Source organism: Typopeltis vanoorti, chromosome 16, assembly GCF_054136105.1.
Source record: "Typopeltis vanoorti isolate ZY-2024b chromosome 16, IOZ_Tvanoo_1.0, whole genome shotgun sequence".
NCBI classification, from domain to species: Eukaryota; Metazoa; Arthropoda; class Arachnida; order Uropygi; family Thelyphonidae; genus Typopeltis; species Typopeltis vanoorti.
In genome coordinates, this window is record NC_143564.1 from 28521076 (window position 1) to 28538711 (window position 17636).

Here is a 17636-nt window from a genome sequence, read left to right on the forward strand (position 1 = left end):
ATAATTGCATTGACTTGGGAATATAATATTCTTCCAATTTATACTGACTACAAACACGTGACTCATTACATTGCACGATGCATTTTGCCTGTGGAGGGTGTCTGTTGACTTCTTTCCAAACAGTGTATTTGTGCCTATAGTCCTACAGAAAATTTTACTAAGGAAGAAGTGGAGGAATTTTTTGACGCATGAGAGAAAGCAGCTGACACAATGAAAAAGGAAAAGTTGGTTCTGGGAGATCTAAATAGCAGAGTAGGAAATGATAACTGCAGATAGAGAAATCTGTTGGAAAAATTTGGAGAAAACAGTAAAGCTAATAATAATGGTAAGTTTCCCCTGGACAGGGACTAGTTATTGCTAACACCCTCTTCCTGTACACAAATTCACACAGAGAGAAGATGCAAGAAATAAGAAAGTCCCACTGACTTTGTTAATTTTAATAGTGATGTTTTTCCATTGGTTAAGGACACGAGTGTACAGAGGATCTGAACCTGAAAGTGATCACCATTTAGTATTGAGCAGGATAAAATTGAATTTCAAACTGAAAAGAACAGTGTGCAAGAACATTTCAAAACAAATAAAAGTTGAGAAGCTTTCAGAAGTAACTGTAGACTTAAATACATACACACTCATCCAAGAAAAAAGAATACCAAAAGTTCCTGGAAGAAAGTCAGCCTATGCTCTTAGAATGCAGAGGGGAGAAAAATGTAAAAAAGCAGAGCACTGTGTAAAACTAGCTAAATAATAAATAAAAGTCATGGGAAGACTGGTAAGAAACATAGAAAATAAATATCAGGATGGTAGCAAAATATTCTAGAGGCTATTGAAGAAATTTAAAAATGGAGGAAAGAGTACTATAAAAGGAATCAGATAATAAAGATGACACTAAACTGAAGATAAGGATATTTTGCTTGTCTGGAGTAATTGCTTTGAAAGACTGCTAATGAAACAAGCAGTTACAATACAGTGGTAGAAGCTATTCAACAGGAATATATATAATTGAAGTAGAAAAAGCCATGAAACACCAGAAATATGGAAAGGCAGCTGAAGTAGATGAAATTTACCAGAAATGCTCAAATATGAAGGTATAAAACTTTTAGTAGCTAGACTGCATAATCCAGAGAAATTTTCCCCACTGAGTATTTATACACGTATACTTGAGAAACTACTAAGAAAACTATGGAAGGGAAACTTGTAGAAGAGGAAAAGAACAAGCTGGATTCAGGCCAAACAGAAGTTGTCAGGATTATATTTTTACTTTAAGACAAACAAACAGATGAGAAACCAGTGGAAAGTAACAAGGATCTATATTTAAGTTTTGCAGATCTGGAAAAGCAAAAAGGTGCCAAGAAAAAAGCTGTTCAAAACACTACAGTTATAGGTGAAAATGGGACATTATATCAGGCAATACGTAGTCTTTATCTGAGTTGTAACTTTTCCCCTTCCCTCAGACAGACTAATTGTTCATCGCTTGTGTCCATTTTTGATTTGTAACTGGAGATGACCAATTATAAAGTTGACTGAAGTTTTCAGGTTATGTTTGATTTTATTGGTACAGGCAGCACGTATTTAGACATATTTAATTTTCAATTTTATAATTTCATATTTTTCTAGTTCTTATTGTCTCTCATTATTGTTTGCATTTTTACTTTGTCATATCATTTTGTGTGCTTTATGCACAGTTCCAGCCAATCCTTTGTGCTCTGTCATCAACATATGATTTACTGCTGTTTTCTTTTGCTGTTTCCATGATTTATTTCTCTCAGTCACCTTTGTTCTCTTACCTGCAATTTCCTTTCTTTCATGGGAAGGGAGTGGCAGAAATAATTTTGTCCCCTAAATAACTATAGTTAACCTTACACTATAAAAAAACCATGTCTCTGGTCCCTAGGTGTTTGCAATAGGGAATGTCTACTGGATTTTGAGAGGGAATCAACATTTAAAGAAAGAATCTAGCCATTACCTTATCTAGCTAGTTAGACCAGTGCTTCCCAACCTTTTTTTTAACCATTGCACACTAATCAAATTAAAATATTTCCAAGGCACAATGACGAATCGTTATATGTACCAATATTGCAAAGAGTGCTTAACTTTGCTATGTTGTGCAGGACACAAAATGAATTTTGACAAACCAGAATGTGATAAAGGTTTTTCATAATAGCAAGTATAGATTATGGATGCAAGTTGCATAGGCTATAATAAATGGTATGAAGGTGGCCACTGCCAGAGTTTTATTTTAGAACTTAACAAGCTAGTAAAGAAAAGAAAAAAAATAAACTGTGTAGATTTTTATTGTACCATCATTAAAAAATAATCACCAAGTAAAATAATTTGTTTGATGAGAGACTTGTGTTGTTTCTGCAAGCAAAACTTTTTTAAGTCTGGCTCGATACTTGAAAGATCTATGCATAATTCCTGATCAAGACTTTTTAAACATACTCTCTTCAAATTCTTGATCATGGCCATTGATGAGAAAGATTGTTCACACTGAATGGCTATAGTAAATGGTAGAAGGATCTTAATTGCTTTTTCTCGAATAGATTGAAACTTTTTGTAGTCAATCAGAATTCAGATAAGTGAATATCTATCTTTAAACTAAACTTCAAAGATTCAATCATTCCTAAAATCTAGGAGCTCTTCCTTTTCTTTAATTGAAAGATCAAAAACCAAAATATTTTCTGATAGTGATAAAAACAGATTTTGAATCCAATCAAACTTTTGTGTGTCAGTTTGGTCAAAATAAAAATGGAAGAATACTCTGTGCCCCTACAAGTGCTAATAATTCTTTGCCAGGATTAAAATTAAAACAACTAAACATTGAAAGTGAAACATTATTCATTTCATTTTTCCAAAGCTGGATTTCAGATTTGAATCCAATAACTTTATCAGTACAAATTAATATTTTCATTTGGTTCTTGCATTTTTCAATTAAATTCATTCTGATACTCATATCTGCTCAACATGCCATGCTTTGAAGATAAGTCATTGTTAAAAAAATGTGAATAATGAGTTTTACTCATAAAAGTTTCAATTCTTCAAGTTCATGAATTTGCCAAAACCCTGTCTACAAACAACTAGCGTATTTCACTATGGAATAGCAAAGATGTTCTAATCCTATTTCTTCGAATAAGGCTGAAAAAAAAAAAAAAAAAAAAAAGCAGGACTGTAACTATGATAAAGTTTACCATTTTGACAATATCATTTAATGTAGACATTACAACTGATGACAAAATCTTTGCTACGAGAGCCTCTTTCTGAACAAAACAATACATCAGTTAAATTATAGATTTTTTAGACTGAGTTTTTGAAGCTAAGTTGCTAACGCTTCCCATCGCTGCAGCTGCAACATCTGTACATAGATTCATGCAGTTTATAAGATATTTGTTTCATAGTATTTGTTGATTTGATTGTTGTAAATATTTTTTCCCCACTTGTTTGTTTAGGAAGTTCCTTGCAGAATAAATAATGTTATTTCAAGCATTTTTCTTCTGGAATTCTAAGAAGGGCTAGTAACTGAGTCAAATTACTGACACCCGTAGACTCATCAATTTGTAGGTGAAAAACACTTTTAAAACAATTATTCTCTGGATGTTTGGTAGTTTCTATATCAACTGATGTCATCAATACATCTACTGATATCTACATATTCTACAATTTCCAAGCAAGCTATTAATATTAGTGAATCGGCAATTATTATTATTACCTAACACCTCCAGGGAGTCAGAAGACTCACTCATCGAAGGAGCGCACCTACTCTGTCTCCACCACTCACAATCCACCAATGAACTGCAACTACACCAACGCCATCTACCACCCACCACCACTAGTATTTTCACAGACAATCACAAACACCCATGCCCATGGCAGGATTCCAACACGCAACCTTTTGGCTGGAGAGCAGATATGCTAACCACTCGGCCAACCAGGCCAGCAATGGCACAAAGTTTTTTGCTCTAGCCACCAGTTTCGTGACTTTACAATTAGCTTTCTGAGATTGGTCTGATATTGTTATTGCTGATATCATGGAAGAACTTTTTTTTTGTCTGTGTTTGCAGCCACTTAAAAAAAGTTGTCTTTATCAGTGTAAGATTGATGTTTTGTAATCAGGTGCTAGACAAGACATTTTAGTTGAGGAACAGAAGATTGATCAGAACACACAAAACCAAATTTCGAATATTCATAGAGGTATTGCCTACTTGTCCTCCTAACCTTTTTTTTTTTGCATTGTATTGCAAACCTGACAGTTTATCAGTTATTTATTTATATTATTTACACACAATGAACAAGTGTCTTTCAGAAACTTGTTCATTATGTGTAAATATCAGTAAAATATTAAACACAGACATTGAAGATAGGAATATAACGTGCACTAATGGAAAGAAAATCAAATTCACAGAAGAACTGGAAAAGTACCACATAGATTAAAAAAAAAAAAAAAAAGGCAAGATCTTACTTAATAATAAGTATAGAATGTTATATTTGGGCAATAACAATAAAGGAAAAAAAGAGTGGCAATAGCATTAGCATACTTAGCCAACTAAATTGTACTTCATTAGCTTAAACCAAAAATTAATATAATGATACAACATGAGATTTCATGCTAGTTAGTGAGACATGACCAGGTTAAACAAGGCTGTTGCAGTAGTGTGAACACCCCTGAGGGTACATATCAGGAAACTGATGATATTAAATACTTCTTGTAAGAAGAAGAAATAAATAGAATCATACAACTTGCAAGCAAAAAACAATGAACAGAACTCAAAATTATTGCACACATAAACTGATGTTGATCCAAAGAAAGTAACTGAAGAGCGAGTAGGTGGCATGTATTTGGCATATCTGTTGTGGTGCTGAGGCAACCAAATCATGTGACATCGATTGGACACATGAGATTCCAGAATTGCCACTGGATTAGACAACAGTGTGTGTGTGTGCTATACGCTTACGTTTTTTGTAAATGGGACAATCATGTATAGATCCGGCCTTTTGCCTAAAATTAATAATAGAGAAAAGAGAATTGTAGGTGGATAATCTTTAAAGAGCGTAATAAGGAAACCTGAACACATATTTACAGGTATCCCTTGCTTAACGAGGGATTTGATTAATGCAGCAAAATTAATCGCGACAATCCCTTTATATACACGGCAAGAGTTTTAATTAATGGACCTTTCAATTTAGCATGCAAAAATATATAAGCCTTGAGCAGTGTTTCCTGGCCGAGAGAAAGAAAGTTGTAAGCATGATGACATTGATGATAACGCACTTGGTCATCCAAACTCTCTTAATGATCTGTGTGAGAATGTGAAAGTTTTATTCTTTCTACCAAATACGACATCATTGGACATGGACGTCATTGCAACTTTCAAAGACAGTAGAAACAACAACAGGAGAAAATGCAATTACGCTCCAAGAATTTTGGAAAAAAGCTAACATTAAACACACAATTGAAAACATTCATGACTCGTGAGAGCAAGTGTCTTCTAGCTGCATTAGAGGTGTTTGGAAAAGGAAAAACCTTTTGTAGAATGCGGTAACGACAGGTGTTTTTCAAAATCCTGTGAACAACATGGTTGAAGAAAACATTGCAATTGGTGAAGACCTTGGTTTTGATGGTGTTGATGCAGAAGATGCTAAAGAATTATTGGATTCAAATTCAAAAGATTTCAGGGACAATGATCTTCTTGAAATTGAAAAACAATGTGCATAAGAAGACAACAAACAAATGGAATGTGAAGATGAGGTTCCAAAGGAGATAACAATCAAAGAACTGGATGGAATATTTTGCAGTTTAGAATCCCTTAAGCAGCAAGTAATGGATTTGGATCCAGATGTTAATCGAAGAATGCTTGTTTGCTGAGGTCTAGAAAGTCATTTTGCTTGTTATCGTAGAATTTATGTTGATGAGAAAAAAAAACAAACTGTTCAGACAACTCTTAAAAACTTTTTTGATAAAAAAGATTGCAGTAACTAATGTAGGTACAAGCATTTATTAAACATTTAATTTGCATTCTTTTTTATCTTTTCTAAAAGAGTACCATATAAAACGAATTATTAATACAGTAATCGATTATGGATGAATTGTAATTTTTACCACTGATTATTATATTTGATATATGCTGTAACATCGAGGAATTAATTAATCGCGTTAATCAAGGGATACCTGTAATTATAAAAAGAAGCTTATTGCTTATTTATAGCATCATATAAAGATTTATATCTAGCCCTTTCTGACCTGAATTTTTTTTTCCCAAGTGAAAAAAATTTTTCTTTCTATTTATTTTGTCTTTAGGTCTAAAAAAGCAAGAGTATCAAGTATTTTGATGAAAAATACATTTCAGGATAGGAATTCTGACCGACTGATTCCATATGAAATCATTATATTCTGGTAGCAAATATTCAACTTCTGAGCTTATCTCTACAGTCCAATATATGCATATTATTCTACTAAGTCATAAAAACCGATATTGATAAGATTTATACATATAATACATACCTGTTATTATATTAAAGAAATGGAACTACGACATATACGACATACGATACCAATTGGAACCATTCGCCACGTAATATGGACTACGAAAACCAAGACAGTTAGTGATTCTAACTGGAATCACTTGGGCAGAAAGGGGGCTAGTTTTGATTTATAATTTACAAACGGTTTAATTCTTATATGACATACAGATAGCGAATTATGCCTGCCTATACACATGACCTCTCAACTAACCAGATCTTCTGTGGTTCAATCAGTAATGAAGATGTACTTCGGTTGAAAAGAGATCCAGTCTAGAGCACAAACCTTCATATGGAGTTTTTCAAGTGATGGTGAGTTAGCTGGTCTCATATTGGTATAGTAGGCTTTCCATCCAGAAAAAACGGGCAAGCAGGGCAGAAGAATAGATGCAGTTAATTAACAGACAATACATCGGTCACAAATTTGGCCTGAGTTGCTTCAGCTGTAATTCCAAAACAGTTACTAATCTCAAATCATATCCAAAATTCTGTTGACGACAGTACACTAGATTTTTCTTATTTACTTACTTGACGGGCCTTGTGGCTCTCAAACATTCAAACTCTGATATCATTCATTGAATTAAACAATGCTCATGATTGGACTTACACCTCCAGCTTTTTCTAGCACAAAAACAACACATCCATATCTTCCAAAAAACCTGGTCTCCTTTTTATTTTGTTCAAGACTTTCAACCTGTATACAATTGCTAACACTATATAGATCCAAAAACATCTCTAAAAATAATGCTATCTAGAAGAAGGAATCTGGTTAAATGGTAATCCTCAATTCTCTCCAACAGCTTGCTCGCACATTCTGTTTCTGCCTTTTCTTTCTTTAACTTGCCATCATTTCTCCATTTGTCTTTACATCTGTAACAACGCAAGCAACTGCTGGTCAACACCATTTAATCGTGTGGACAGACTTATGTGTTCGTCGAACATGTTGTTTATTATTTTAACGGTATAATAGAACACAGAAACTAAGTAAATAATTAATTTATTAACAAAAAAAAAAAAAAAAAAAACCGCTATCATATATTACTAGAGTCCTAGAAAAGTGCTAGTTTTTTCTTAATATGACTGTCTCCCAGATCTTCGGCAAGTTAATACAGCCATATTTGTTTAGATTTGGAGTATGTTTTAGGGCTTCTGTCGCCTCTAAGAACAATCTCTCTGATTTATATGGGTTTCTGTGTAGTACTTTTGTGTTTTTCCAGTTGATCCTGTGTGCAGGGGTATCCAGAGCATGGTCTGCTAGGCCCGACTTCCCATAATGATAATTCCGGACGTATCGTTTATGTTCGCTGATGCAGATATTCACAGTTCTTCCTGTTTGACCGTAGTAGGCTTGATTGCATGAGCAGGGTACTTGGTAAACTGACTCACTTACGCCACACCTTCTTGGCCAACGGCTACAATCCACAAAAAATAAACAAAATACTAAACACTCCTAAGAAACCCCTCCCACCATCCACCACAGAGAACTACAACAAAACAGTCACCATCCCTTACATTAAAGGCACATCTGAAAAGATCTCAAGAATTCTCAATAAACATAAACTATGCACTACATTCAGACCATGTAGCAAATTAGCCACCCTCATCTACTCACCCAAGGACAGCATTCCTCCTTTATCACATCCAGGAGTCTACCAAGTACCCTGCTCATGCAATCAAGCCTATTACGGTCAAACAGGAAGAACTGTGAATATCCGCATCAGCGAACATAAACGATACGTCCGGAATTATCATTATGGGAAGTCGGGCCTAGCAGACCATGCTCTGGATACCCCTGCACACAGGATCAACTGGAAAAACACAAAAGTACTACACAGAAACCCATATAAATCAGAGAGATTGTTCTTAGAGGCGACAGAAGCCCTAAAACACACTCCAAATCTCAACAAATATGGCTGTATTAACTTGCCGAAGACCTGGGAGACAGTCATATTAAGAAAAAACTAGCACTTTTCTAGGACTCTAGTAATATATGATAGCGGGTTTTTTTTTTTTTTTTTTTTTCAGATAGAAGGTGCCAAAATCAGGACTCTAGTCTTTGTGTTGCTGCTACAATTTTGTTTAAGTACACCATGTTGTTTTAGTCTCGCGTATTGTGACAAACAGTGTTTTTGTGCTCTGAAGATGCTGGTTATAATACCAGCGAAATATCAGCATCAATTTAATAAATTAATTATTTACTTAGTTTCTGTGTTCTATTATACCGTTAAAATAATAAACAACACCATTTTATGTCTGGCTTCAAAACCTACCAAACCAACTTATCTACTTCTTTCATTCTACTTACCTATCTCTGTTTCTTTGAAAGTCATTCTTCAATTGGAAGACTACAATCTTCAGCTGCTGCATTTGCACAATGTACTGGTATTTTGAACTGATTTTCTCTTGCCACTTCATGTGCCTTTTCTGGATGAACAACACTTGTTACAGTCCCATGTTTCTTTGACTGTTATTATGAGGGTTCTACTCCAATAATTGAATTAAACCATCTGTCTCATCAGCCTTTGTAAATTATACATTGCCATCAGCATAAAACTTATGCCTATATGTTCAGCATTTCTTGTATAATGTTGACTCTGGCATCTTTACCACATTTTAGGGTTCTGATAACTATAATATTTTTCAATGCTCTATCACTTTTAAAAAGGAAATAGTAACATCTTTCTATGTTACTCACTCACTCACTCATCAAGAATATCTTTATCTTCCATTTTTCTATCATCTTTTATCATTGCCAATTCCTTTATCGTACCTTTCTTTCATTTCTAAGGGGTTTTCTTCAATAGCTTCCAAAGTCATTTAATTTTTTTCTTGCAAATTATCTTTACTGTACTCAGTTTTAATGTTAATCAAAAATTAAACAAATTACAACACTTACTGAAAAAGCAAATCTTGCTCCAGCAAATGCCATGGATAATGTTGCAGAACCCTTAAAATAAAAAAAATAAAAAAATTAAGTTTCTGACAAAATTGAAAACTTGCTTCATAGATATCAACATATCAAACATTTATTCTTATCTAAAGATAAGTTTTCTAATAATTAATTACTAAAATAGCAATAAGTTACTTAAAAATAGCTTCCCTTATGTGTGCAGGTGTACACATACACACATTTTATAATAGATCATCTACAATAATCCTTTATTGCTTGTCATCCTCAGGAGTATATCCTATTAAAAAAAAGAAACTAAATACACAAAGCAAGATTAACATATTAAGTTCTGAAAGATCATGTATTACAAATAGTTTGTGTGTGTTGCATGTTTTGTTGAGAGACATCACTGAAGCTGTATTCTTCATTCCTCGATAAACCTAAGGAATGACTAGACCACAGCTTAAACCTAAGCCATCATTAAACAACTTCTTTTTACTAGAAAGCTTCAAGTATTTCTGAATTAACATTTTTCTGTATTACAAACTGAAATGCTTTTTCCTGCAGGTATTCTGCATTTCTAAATAACTTTTCTATATCTTTCCATTTATAAAACTTGATTGTCATAATGATGAAGTTAAATTAGTTGAAAAAAAATCCTCATTTATCTTTCTAAGGCATTATTTCTTAACAAATCCTAAAAATTTTTTATCTAATTTTGCTTTATGGACAGCTATTATTCCTATCTGCAATTTTTTCATTTTTATATTTTAATAATTTTTTCATTTTTATATTTTAATAATGCATAAGGAAAATTAATGCGTATAAAGGTAGTTAGCAAAGGAATGGATGACCTAGGATTCAAGGAGAACATATAAATCTCTGGGGAAAGACATGGGTGATAGAAAGAAAGAAATCAGCTGACATGAGCAGGAACTGTTTATAAAACCAGAAATAAATTACTAATTTTTTGTTTACAAATGGAAGGAGAATCAAGGTAAAAAATAAAAAAAAAAAGTACGGATCCGAGTTCATTCGCTTCAAGTACAACACCTCCAAAAACTCATCACAGGAGGGCACTCCAAGCCACACAAACTACTATGTAATCTTCCATCTACAAACAATAGTATTATCCACTATTTACACAACTCTGCCTACACTCCACAAGCAGTATTTTTTGCCTATAAATTGGGCAAGTTTTCTGGCCAATTGGCCTGTGTGTAGAATGAGAAACTTTAGTTTCACCTTGAATTGAAAAAGCCCACACAAAAATGTCCTGAAAATCAGCAAGAATCAAACCCATCTGTTCCAAACAGAGGGTTACCTGACCAAATGGAAGACTGGGTACTAACCCTAGAGGGAAGCATGGTCAGGTACAAACAAGAGAAGGGAGACTTAGCACAAGTTTGGAGGCTAAGTAACCAATCTAGCTAAATCTTTTCTTACTCCAAAGTCTTGGAAAAGAAGTAACTGGACTCTCACTCTGGAAAATAACTCAAACAGGTCAATGGATATGAGTAGGACAAGGAAAGGAAAAAGAATGAAAATAAAGAAGAATATCGGTAATGTTACTACTTGGAATCTACACAAAACTAATAGAAAGAAACGAGATTAGCTGTAAAAGTATAATAAACTATATAATAGTTAATAGGAAAACAGCTAATATGATGCTAGATAGCTGGGTATTTAGAAGTGCAGAAATAGAATCTGATCATTATCTATTGCAAGGAAAATTAAGAATACCCCCAACATGGTTTAAAATTAACCAAATCAATGCAAAGAGAAATTGCGAGAGAGTTCAGTTCTTGGATAACGAAAGTATTAACTATCTTTATTTGTAAAGAATAAAAGAAAAACTTCAGCAAATAAAAGAAAATGATGGAGATAGAAAGGAATAATTTAAAAATCATATTAATAAATGCAACAACATAATGCCTTGAAAAAAAAAAGTAAATGGAAGGGGAATAAGAAACTGGGATGAGAACATTGAAGTAATAATCAAAGACCAAAAAAAAAGAAGCATATAAACAATGGATTAAACAATAAAATCATTAGAAGTAGAAATTAATTATAAATACAATAGAGCAAGCTGAAAAAAGAATAGAGAAACATGGGATCACTTCGTAGCAAAATTGGAAAGAGATCTTACAGTGAAGTGATCAAATACATACAAAATTCTAAGAAATATGAATTAGGTAAAAGAAAAAAATGAAAAAGCGATGAAGTAATCAAAGAGAAAACATGGCTGAATTTCTTCCAAAGCAAGACAGTAATGAAACTGATATAACTGCACGTTGGAAAAAATAACATCGCAAGAAATCCAACAATAAAAATGTGCACAAATTCACATGGAGAGAAGAGGCAAGGAATAAGAAAAGTCTCATTGACTATATTATTGTTGATAGTGATGTTTCCTCTCTGGTGCAGGGATTTGAAATTGGAAGTGATCATCATTTAGTCTTAAGCAGGATAAAATTGAATTTCATATTGAAAAGAAGAATATGTTAGAGAGTTTTAAAACGAATAAAAGTTGAGCAGCTCTCAGATGTGAACTGTAGACTAAAATATACAAACATTATTCAAGAAAAAAATGAAAGAGTTTGAAAACAAGAATCAAATCTTGGAGGTTCAGTGGCAAGCCTTAAAGAAAACCCTGATTGATTCTGCCAGAGAGGCATGTGGTGAGGTTGTCTGCAAGGATAGAAAAATTAGAACTCCCTAGTTGACACAGGAAGTTATAGAGACAGTGAAGGAAAAGAAGAAAGCATATCAAAAGTTCCTGGCAAATAAGTCAGCTTGTGCTTTTAGAGAATACAGAGACAAATGTAAGAAAGCTAAACACTGCGTAAAACTAGCTAAACAAGTCATGGGAATACTTTGGTAAGAACATAGAAAATAAATATCAAGAAGGTGGCAAGATATTCTGGAGGCTGTTGAAGAAGCTTAAGAATGGAGGAAAGAGTGCTGTTAAAGGAATTAGAGATGATAAAGGTGATATGAAAACTGGAGAAAAAGATTTTCCTTGAAGTATGGAGTAATTACTTCGAAAAATTGCTAAATGAAACAAGCAGTGATAGTAGTACAGTGATAAAAAAACACTCAACAGGCATACAGTCAGGAATACATATCCATACTTGAAGTAGAAAAGGCCATCAAAAGTATGAAATGTGGAAAAGCAGCTGGAGTAGATGATATTTGACCAGAAATGCTGAAGTATGGAGGTTTAAAAGTTTTACAGTGGCTACACTGCATAGTTCAGAGGGCCTGGACAGAAGGACGAATTCCAGATGATTTGAGTAGAACTCTCATAGTACCAATATATAAAAAGGGAAAGAAAACTGATTGTGAGAATTACAGAGGTATTTCTCTACTTAGTGTTCCTGGTAAGAGTTATGCCAGTATATTTCAGAAACAGTTGAGAAGGATTGTGGAAGAGAAGCTTGGTGAGGAACAAGCTGGATTCAGGCCAAATAGAGGCTGTCAGGATCAGATATTCACTTTACGACAAATAGTTGAAAAGTCATGGGAATATAACAAAGATCTGCACTTAAGTTTTTTAGATCTGGAAAAAGCATATGACAAGGTGCCAAGAGAGAAGCCATTCAATACGCTACAGTTATATGGTGTCAATGGGGCATTATATCAAGCAATACTTCGTCTTTATTTGAGTTAAGTCAGCAGTTAGAATTGAAGGAAGTACAGAAAGATGGTTTAATGTTAAATCTGGTGTCAGACAAGGATGTACGTTATCATTTCTGTTATTCATTATCTATATGGATCACATTATGAAGGAAAGTAGTATTAAACCTGATATCAAAATTGGAGGTGTTAATGTCATCCCCTTGCTTTATGCAGATGATGTTATACTTCTAAATAAATCTGCTACAAGTCTGCAAGATTCCCTGACTAAATTGAATAACTGTTTTGATAGATATGGTATGAAGGTCAGCAATAACGAGACAAAGATAATGAAAATAGGCAGAAGCATTGAAAATATCAGCTGCATTGTGAATGGAGAACCTATAGAACAAGTAAAACATTTCAGCTACTTAGGCACGATTTTTAGTGAAGATGGTAAATTAAATATGGAAATAGACAACAGAATTAACAAAGCTGGTATGGTAGGAAGTCAACTGAATAAATTTATATGGAAAGAAATTAATCAAAACATAAATTAGCTGTATACAAGACAGTGTTCAAACCAATTTTATCTTATGGATCTGAAAGCTTGGTCAAAAGTAAAACAGTTGACCAAAGACGAGACTGCAGATATGAGAGTCCTGAGAAAGATTAGGGGCGTGAGCAGATGGCATCAATGGCAATATCATATTAATAACGAGGATATTAGGAAAGAACTTGACATCGTCAGCATCCAGGAATGCGTTAGCAAAGTTAATCTCAGGTAGTATGGTCACTTAAACAGAATGGGCGAGGAAAGATCAGCCAAACAAGTGTTCTCTGCAAGGTTGGCAGGAAAAAGACCCAGAGGAAGACCAAGATATCGGTGGATTGATAAGTAAAAAGTGCCTTAGAAGATAGATATATAAATATAAGATCTGACAATGTTATAGCTTTGACAGGTAACAGATTGATTTGGCAAAAAATTGTACATAGGAAGTTAGTAATGATGTAAATTTTTCATGTAGTACTATCATATCCTCTACACTCCTTGAGAGTAAATGTCAGGAATTTGATGATGATGAAATCCAACAAGCAATATAGCAAAGTAAATCAGGAAACTCCCTGGAGAAGATGGAATAAATACAGAACTTGTTAAATATGCAGGCATCCTATTCATTAAATGACTTAAAATTTAACAATATCTGGTAGCAAGGAAAAATTCCACAACTCTCAAAACCAGAGCGGAATACCGTCCCAAATTCTGGTTATAAGTTACATGCATAAATATCAACTTTAAAACTTAAATCATATGCAGAGGATAAACTTTGTGAAAAACAAAGTTTATACTCTTTGAGGATGATCACGTACTGGCTGAGCTTTTACATTAAAAATCTTAAAGGAAAAGCATTATGAATGCAACACAGAAACACGAATAGCATTTGTAGATTATCAGAAAGCTTTTGACAGAGTCATAAGGAACAAACTGTGGACCATATTCAGGAATCTAAGCATTCCAAATCAACTGCTTGCATCAATTACTAAGATGTATCAAAACAACCAAGTACCTGTAAGAATCACTGAAAAAGTTACAGAATGGAAATCAATAAACAGAGGGGTCAAGAATGCCCAATGACACTACTTATTTAATATCTATATATAGATGAAATAGTAAAGAAATGGAAAAAATATATAAAACTAGCATTTAAACTGGATTGTGGAGCTTTACTTAATACCCTTCTGTTTAAGATGATCAGATAACCGTAGCAAAAAAAGTGAAGACAAGTCCAGAATTACTAAAGAATTTAGAATGCAATATCAACAAACAAAACAAAAATCATGGCTCTTCAAGAACCATCTCCAGTCAGAAGTAAAATCATGATTATAAATAAAATTTAGAACAAATTAATTGCTTCAAATACCCAGATGTGCTGTATCATATTCAAAAGAAGCTGACATTGATATTAAAATTTCAAATTTCCTAAAGATAACAGGGATGATCAATAATATTTACTAGCCTAAGTTCAAAAGCATACAAGAATAAGCATTTATAATGTTTTTGCAAGACCTTCTATACTGTATGGAAGTGAATTATAGATCATAAAAACTGCAGAAGAAAAAAAAGAATAGAAACTGGAGAAATGGAATTCCTATGGACAGCAATCAAGCTGTACTCTCTGCAGACTTTTTGGGTAATCTTGAACTGTCCATTCTTTCAGCACAGAAATACACAAAGAACTAAAAACAAACTCAGTATTGAACAAAGTATATGAATGCTGAAAGAATGGACAGTTCAAGATTACCCAGAAAGATACCCCAATACTGCCCAGTTGGAGGACACAGAAGTCAGGGATGACCAAGGCAAAAATGGAATGAAACTGGAACAGGACATTAGGGAAAAAATCCCTGAAAGAATTATGATAAAGTCTATGGTTTCTAATTGGAACATTGGTGAATGTCAAAACTGAGCATTATGTGAGGAGATTCTCTATGCAGGACTTTGACTTAAAGTGGACAGAGCACTTTAAGTATGTCTGGATAAGTTATATGTGGGTGAATGAATGTCATCCACAACTAGGTAATTATTATACAGGTATAACTATTATTCATATGATGCCTATCATACCTCTCCTTAAACTCCTTCACTAATGAAGCACTCACAACTACCTCTGCAACCTATTCCACCCATTTACCACCCTCCAAGCTAGTCCTAACACCCTTGTTAACTACACTCATACACAATTTCTAAAGGTGATCCCTTTTTCTCTCCCTGCCATGTACTGAAAAAAATTCGATGTCAATTCTGTAAAATCCCTTCAATAACTTATGCCTCTATCATGTATCCTATTTTTTGCTTATCAGCCAGTTTTCAATGCCATAGACACTCAATCTAATCTCATATGGAGCATTCCACGGACCTGCCACAATCTTTGTCACTCATCTCTGGGTCTTCTACACCACTTCTTTACACCAGTAGAATCTGGGTGACCAAATCTGTGCAGAGTAGTTCACTGGTATTATTAAAGCCATATAAAAGGGGACAATAACTTCTCTCTTCTAAGCGTGTTCTTTAACAACCACATAATTTGATGTGCTGTTTTGGTTAACTTGGCAATATGCCCTTTAAACTTCAATTCCGTGTCCAAAATCAACTTGAAGTCCTTGGCCTCATTGGTTTCTTGCAGTTCAGTTCCATCAACATAATACGCAGCTTGTGCTTTCTTCCCCAAAATGCATCAGCTAACATCTGCCACATTAAACTAGCAGTCATTTACCTCTGCCCATACTGCTAGTCTAAGTCAGCCTGCAGGATCTCTGCATCACCTTCATCTACTATTGCCGTTCCCAGTTTTGCATCATCAGCAAACAACTGAATATCTCCAATCAGATGATTTTCTATATCATTATGTGCAAATGAGAACCAATATTGAGCCCTGTGGTACACCACTAGTCACTTGCCTTCTCCTTGACACAACTCTTTCATATCTGTCCAGCCATCCTCTAATCCAAATCACCAGATTCATATCCATTTCCTCCAATTTCTGTAACAGAGTTCTATGTGGAATCCTGTCAATGCCTTTTGCAAAGTCCAGCAATATCACCAAGTAGCCATTTCCTGTATCCAACTCCATTGTCACTTTATTATAAAAAGTAAGCAAATTACTAAGGCAAGACCTAACCTTCACAAAACTATGTTGTCCCCTTACAAAGTATCAGATTCCTATTCAACCAATCCTGAAATCTGTCTTCTACCAATTTCTCCAATACCATATCTGCTACTCCAGAGATTCTGGTCAACCTCTAATTTGCTACTTCTTTCTTGGAGCCTCATTTATGCCCTCTTTCTACTCTGCTGTTACCATCTTAGTACTGAGGCTCAAATTAAACAGCTTGGTCAGAAAAGCTGTTAATTCCCTTGCACATTGTCATAACATTTAAAATTTCTATCTACAAATCACCCCAAGATCCTTTGCTTCCTCCAGTATAATCTTCTAAATGAGTACGAAGCATCCCACCTGTGGATCCCAAATTTCAAACTGTACATTTAGCTGCATTAAAGTGACATCTCGCATTTGTCCACCTTTCCAGTTTTTCAAATCCTACTGAAGAGCCACATCAGCACTACTAGTAATACCCCACCAGGGTGTGCCGTTAAATTTTTAACAGCTGGCTAAAAAGAATAGGAGTAATGCTAATGGAAAGTGGATTGTTATAATTATTATAACACTCTTAAAGTAAGGCTGTAATTCTCATAAAGGGGAGAATTAAATGGATGTTTTTTTGTATAATGAGAACTGTGGAGTATCCATAACTATAAAATCACTCATGTATCACAATAAAAATTAAATTTATTATGCAGATATTCTGTGTTACATATTGTAACACTTCAATGCAACCAACAATAAAAAAACAGTAGAGCACATGTGTTAAATTGGAATCCCTTTACGTATACAGTCACATATTCATGAATTAAAACTATTAGGCTGAAAATAAAATATAAGAGATTACAAATTTATTTAATACAGCTGTTGATAACAATTTCCTACACTTTTGGAATAATAAGGCAATCTACAACTGAGTTAGGTCTATGAAGTAGGGCTTAAGCAGCGCTGAAGCT

General features: G+C 34.0%; 1 protein-coding gene across 1 annotated transcript in view; it reads right to left on the reverse strand.

Annotated features, from left to right (window-relative positions):
- Mdh2 (malate dehydrogenase 2) overlaps positions 1-17636 on the reverse strand; it is a 137747-nt gene that overhangs the window by 18086 nt on the left and 102025 nt on the right. Inside the window, exon 6 of the mRNA XM_090406025.1 lies at positions 9407-9457. Within this exon, the coding sequence (XP_090262151.1) occupies positions 9407-9457 (51 nt within the window). The remainder of the gene's footprint in view (positions 1-9406; positions 9458-17636) is intronic.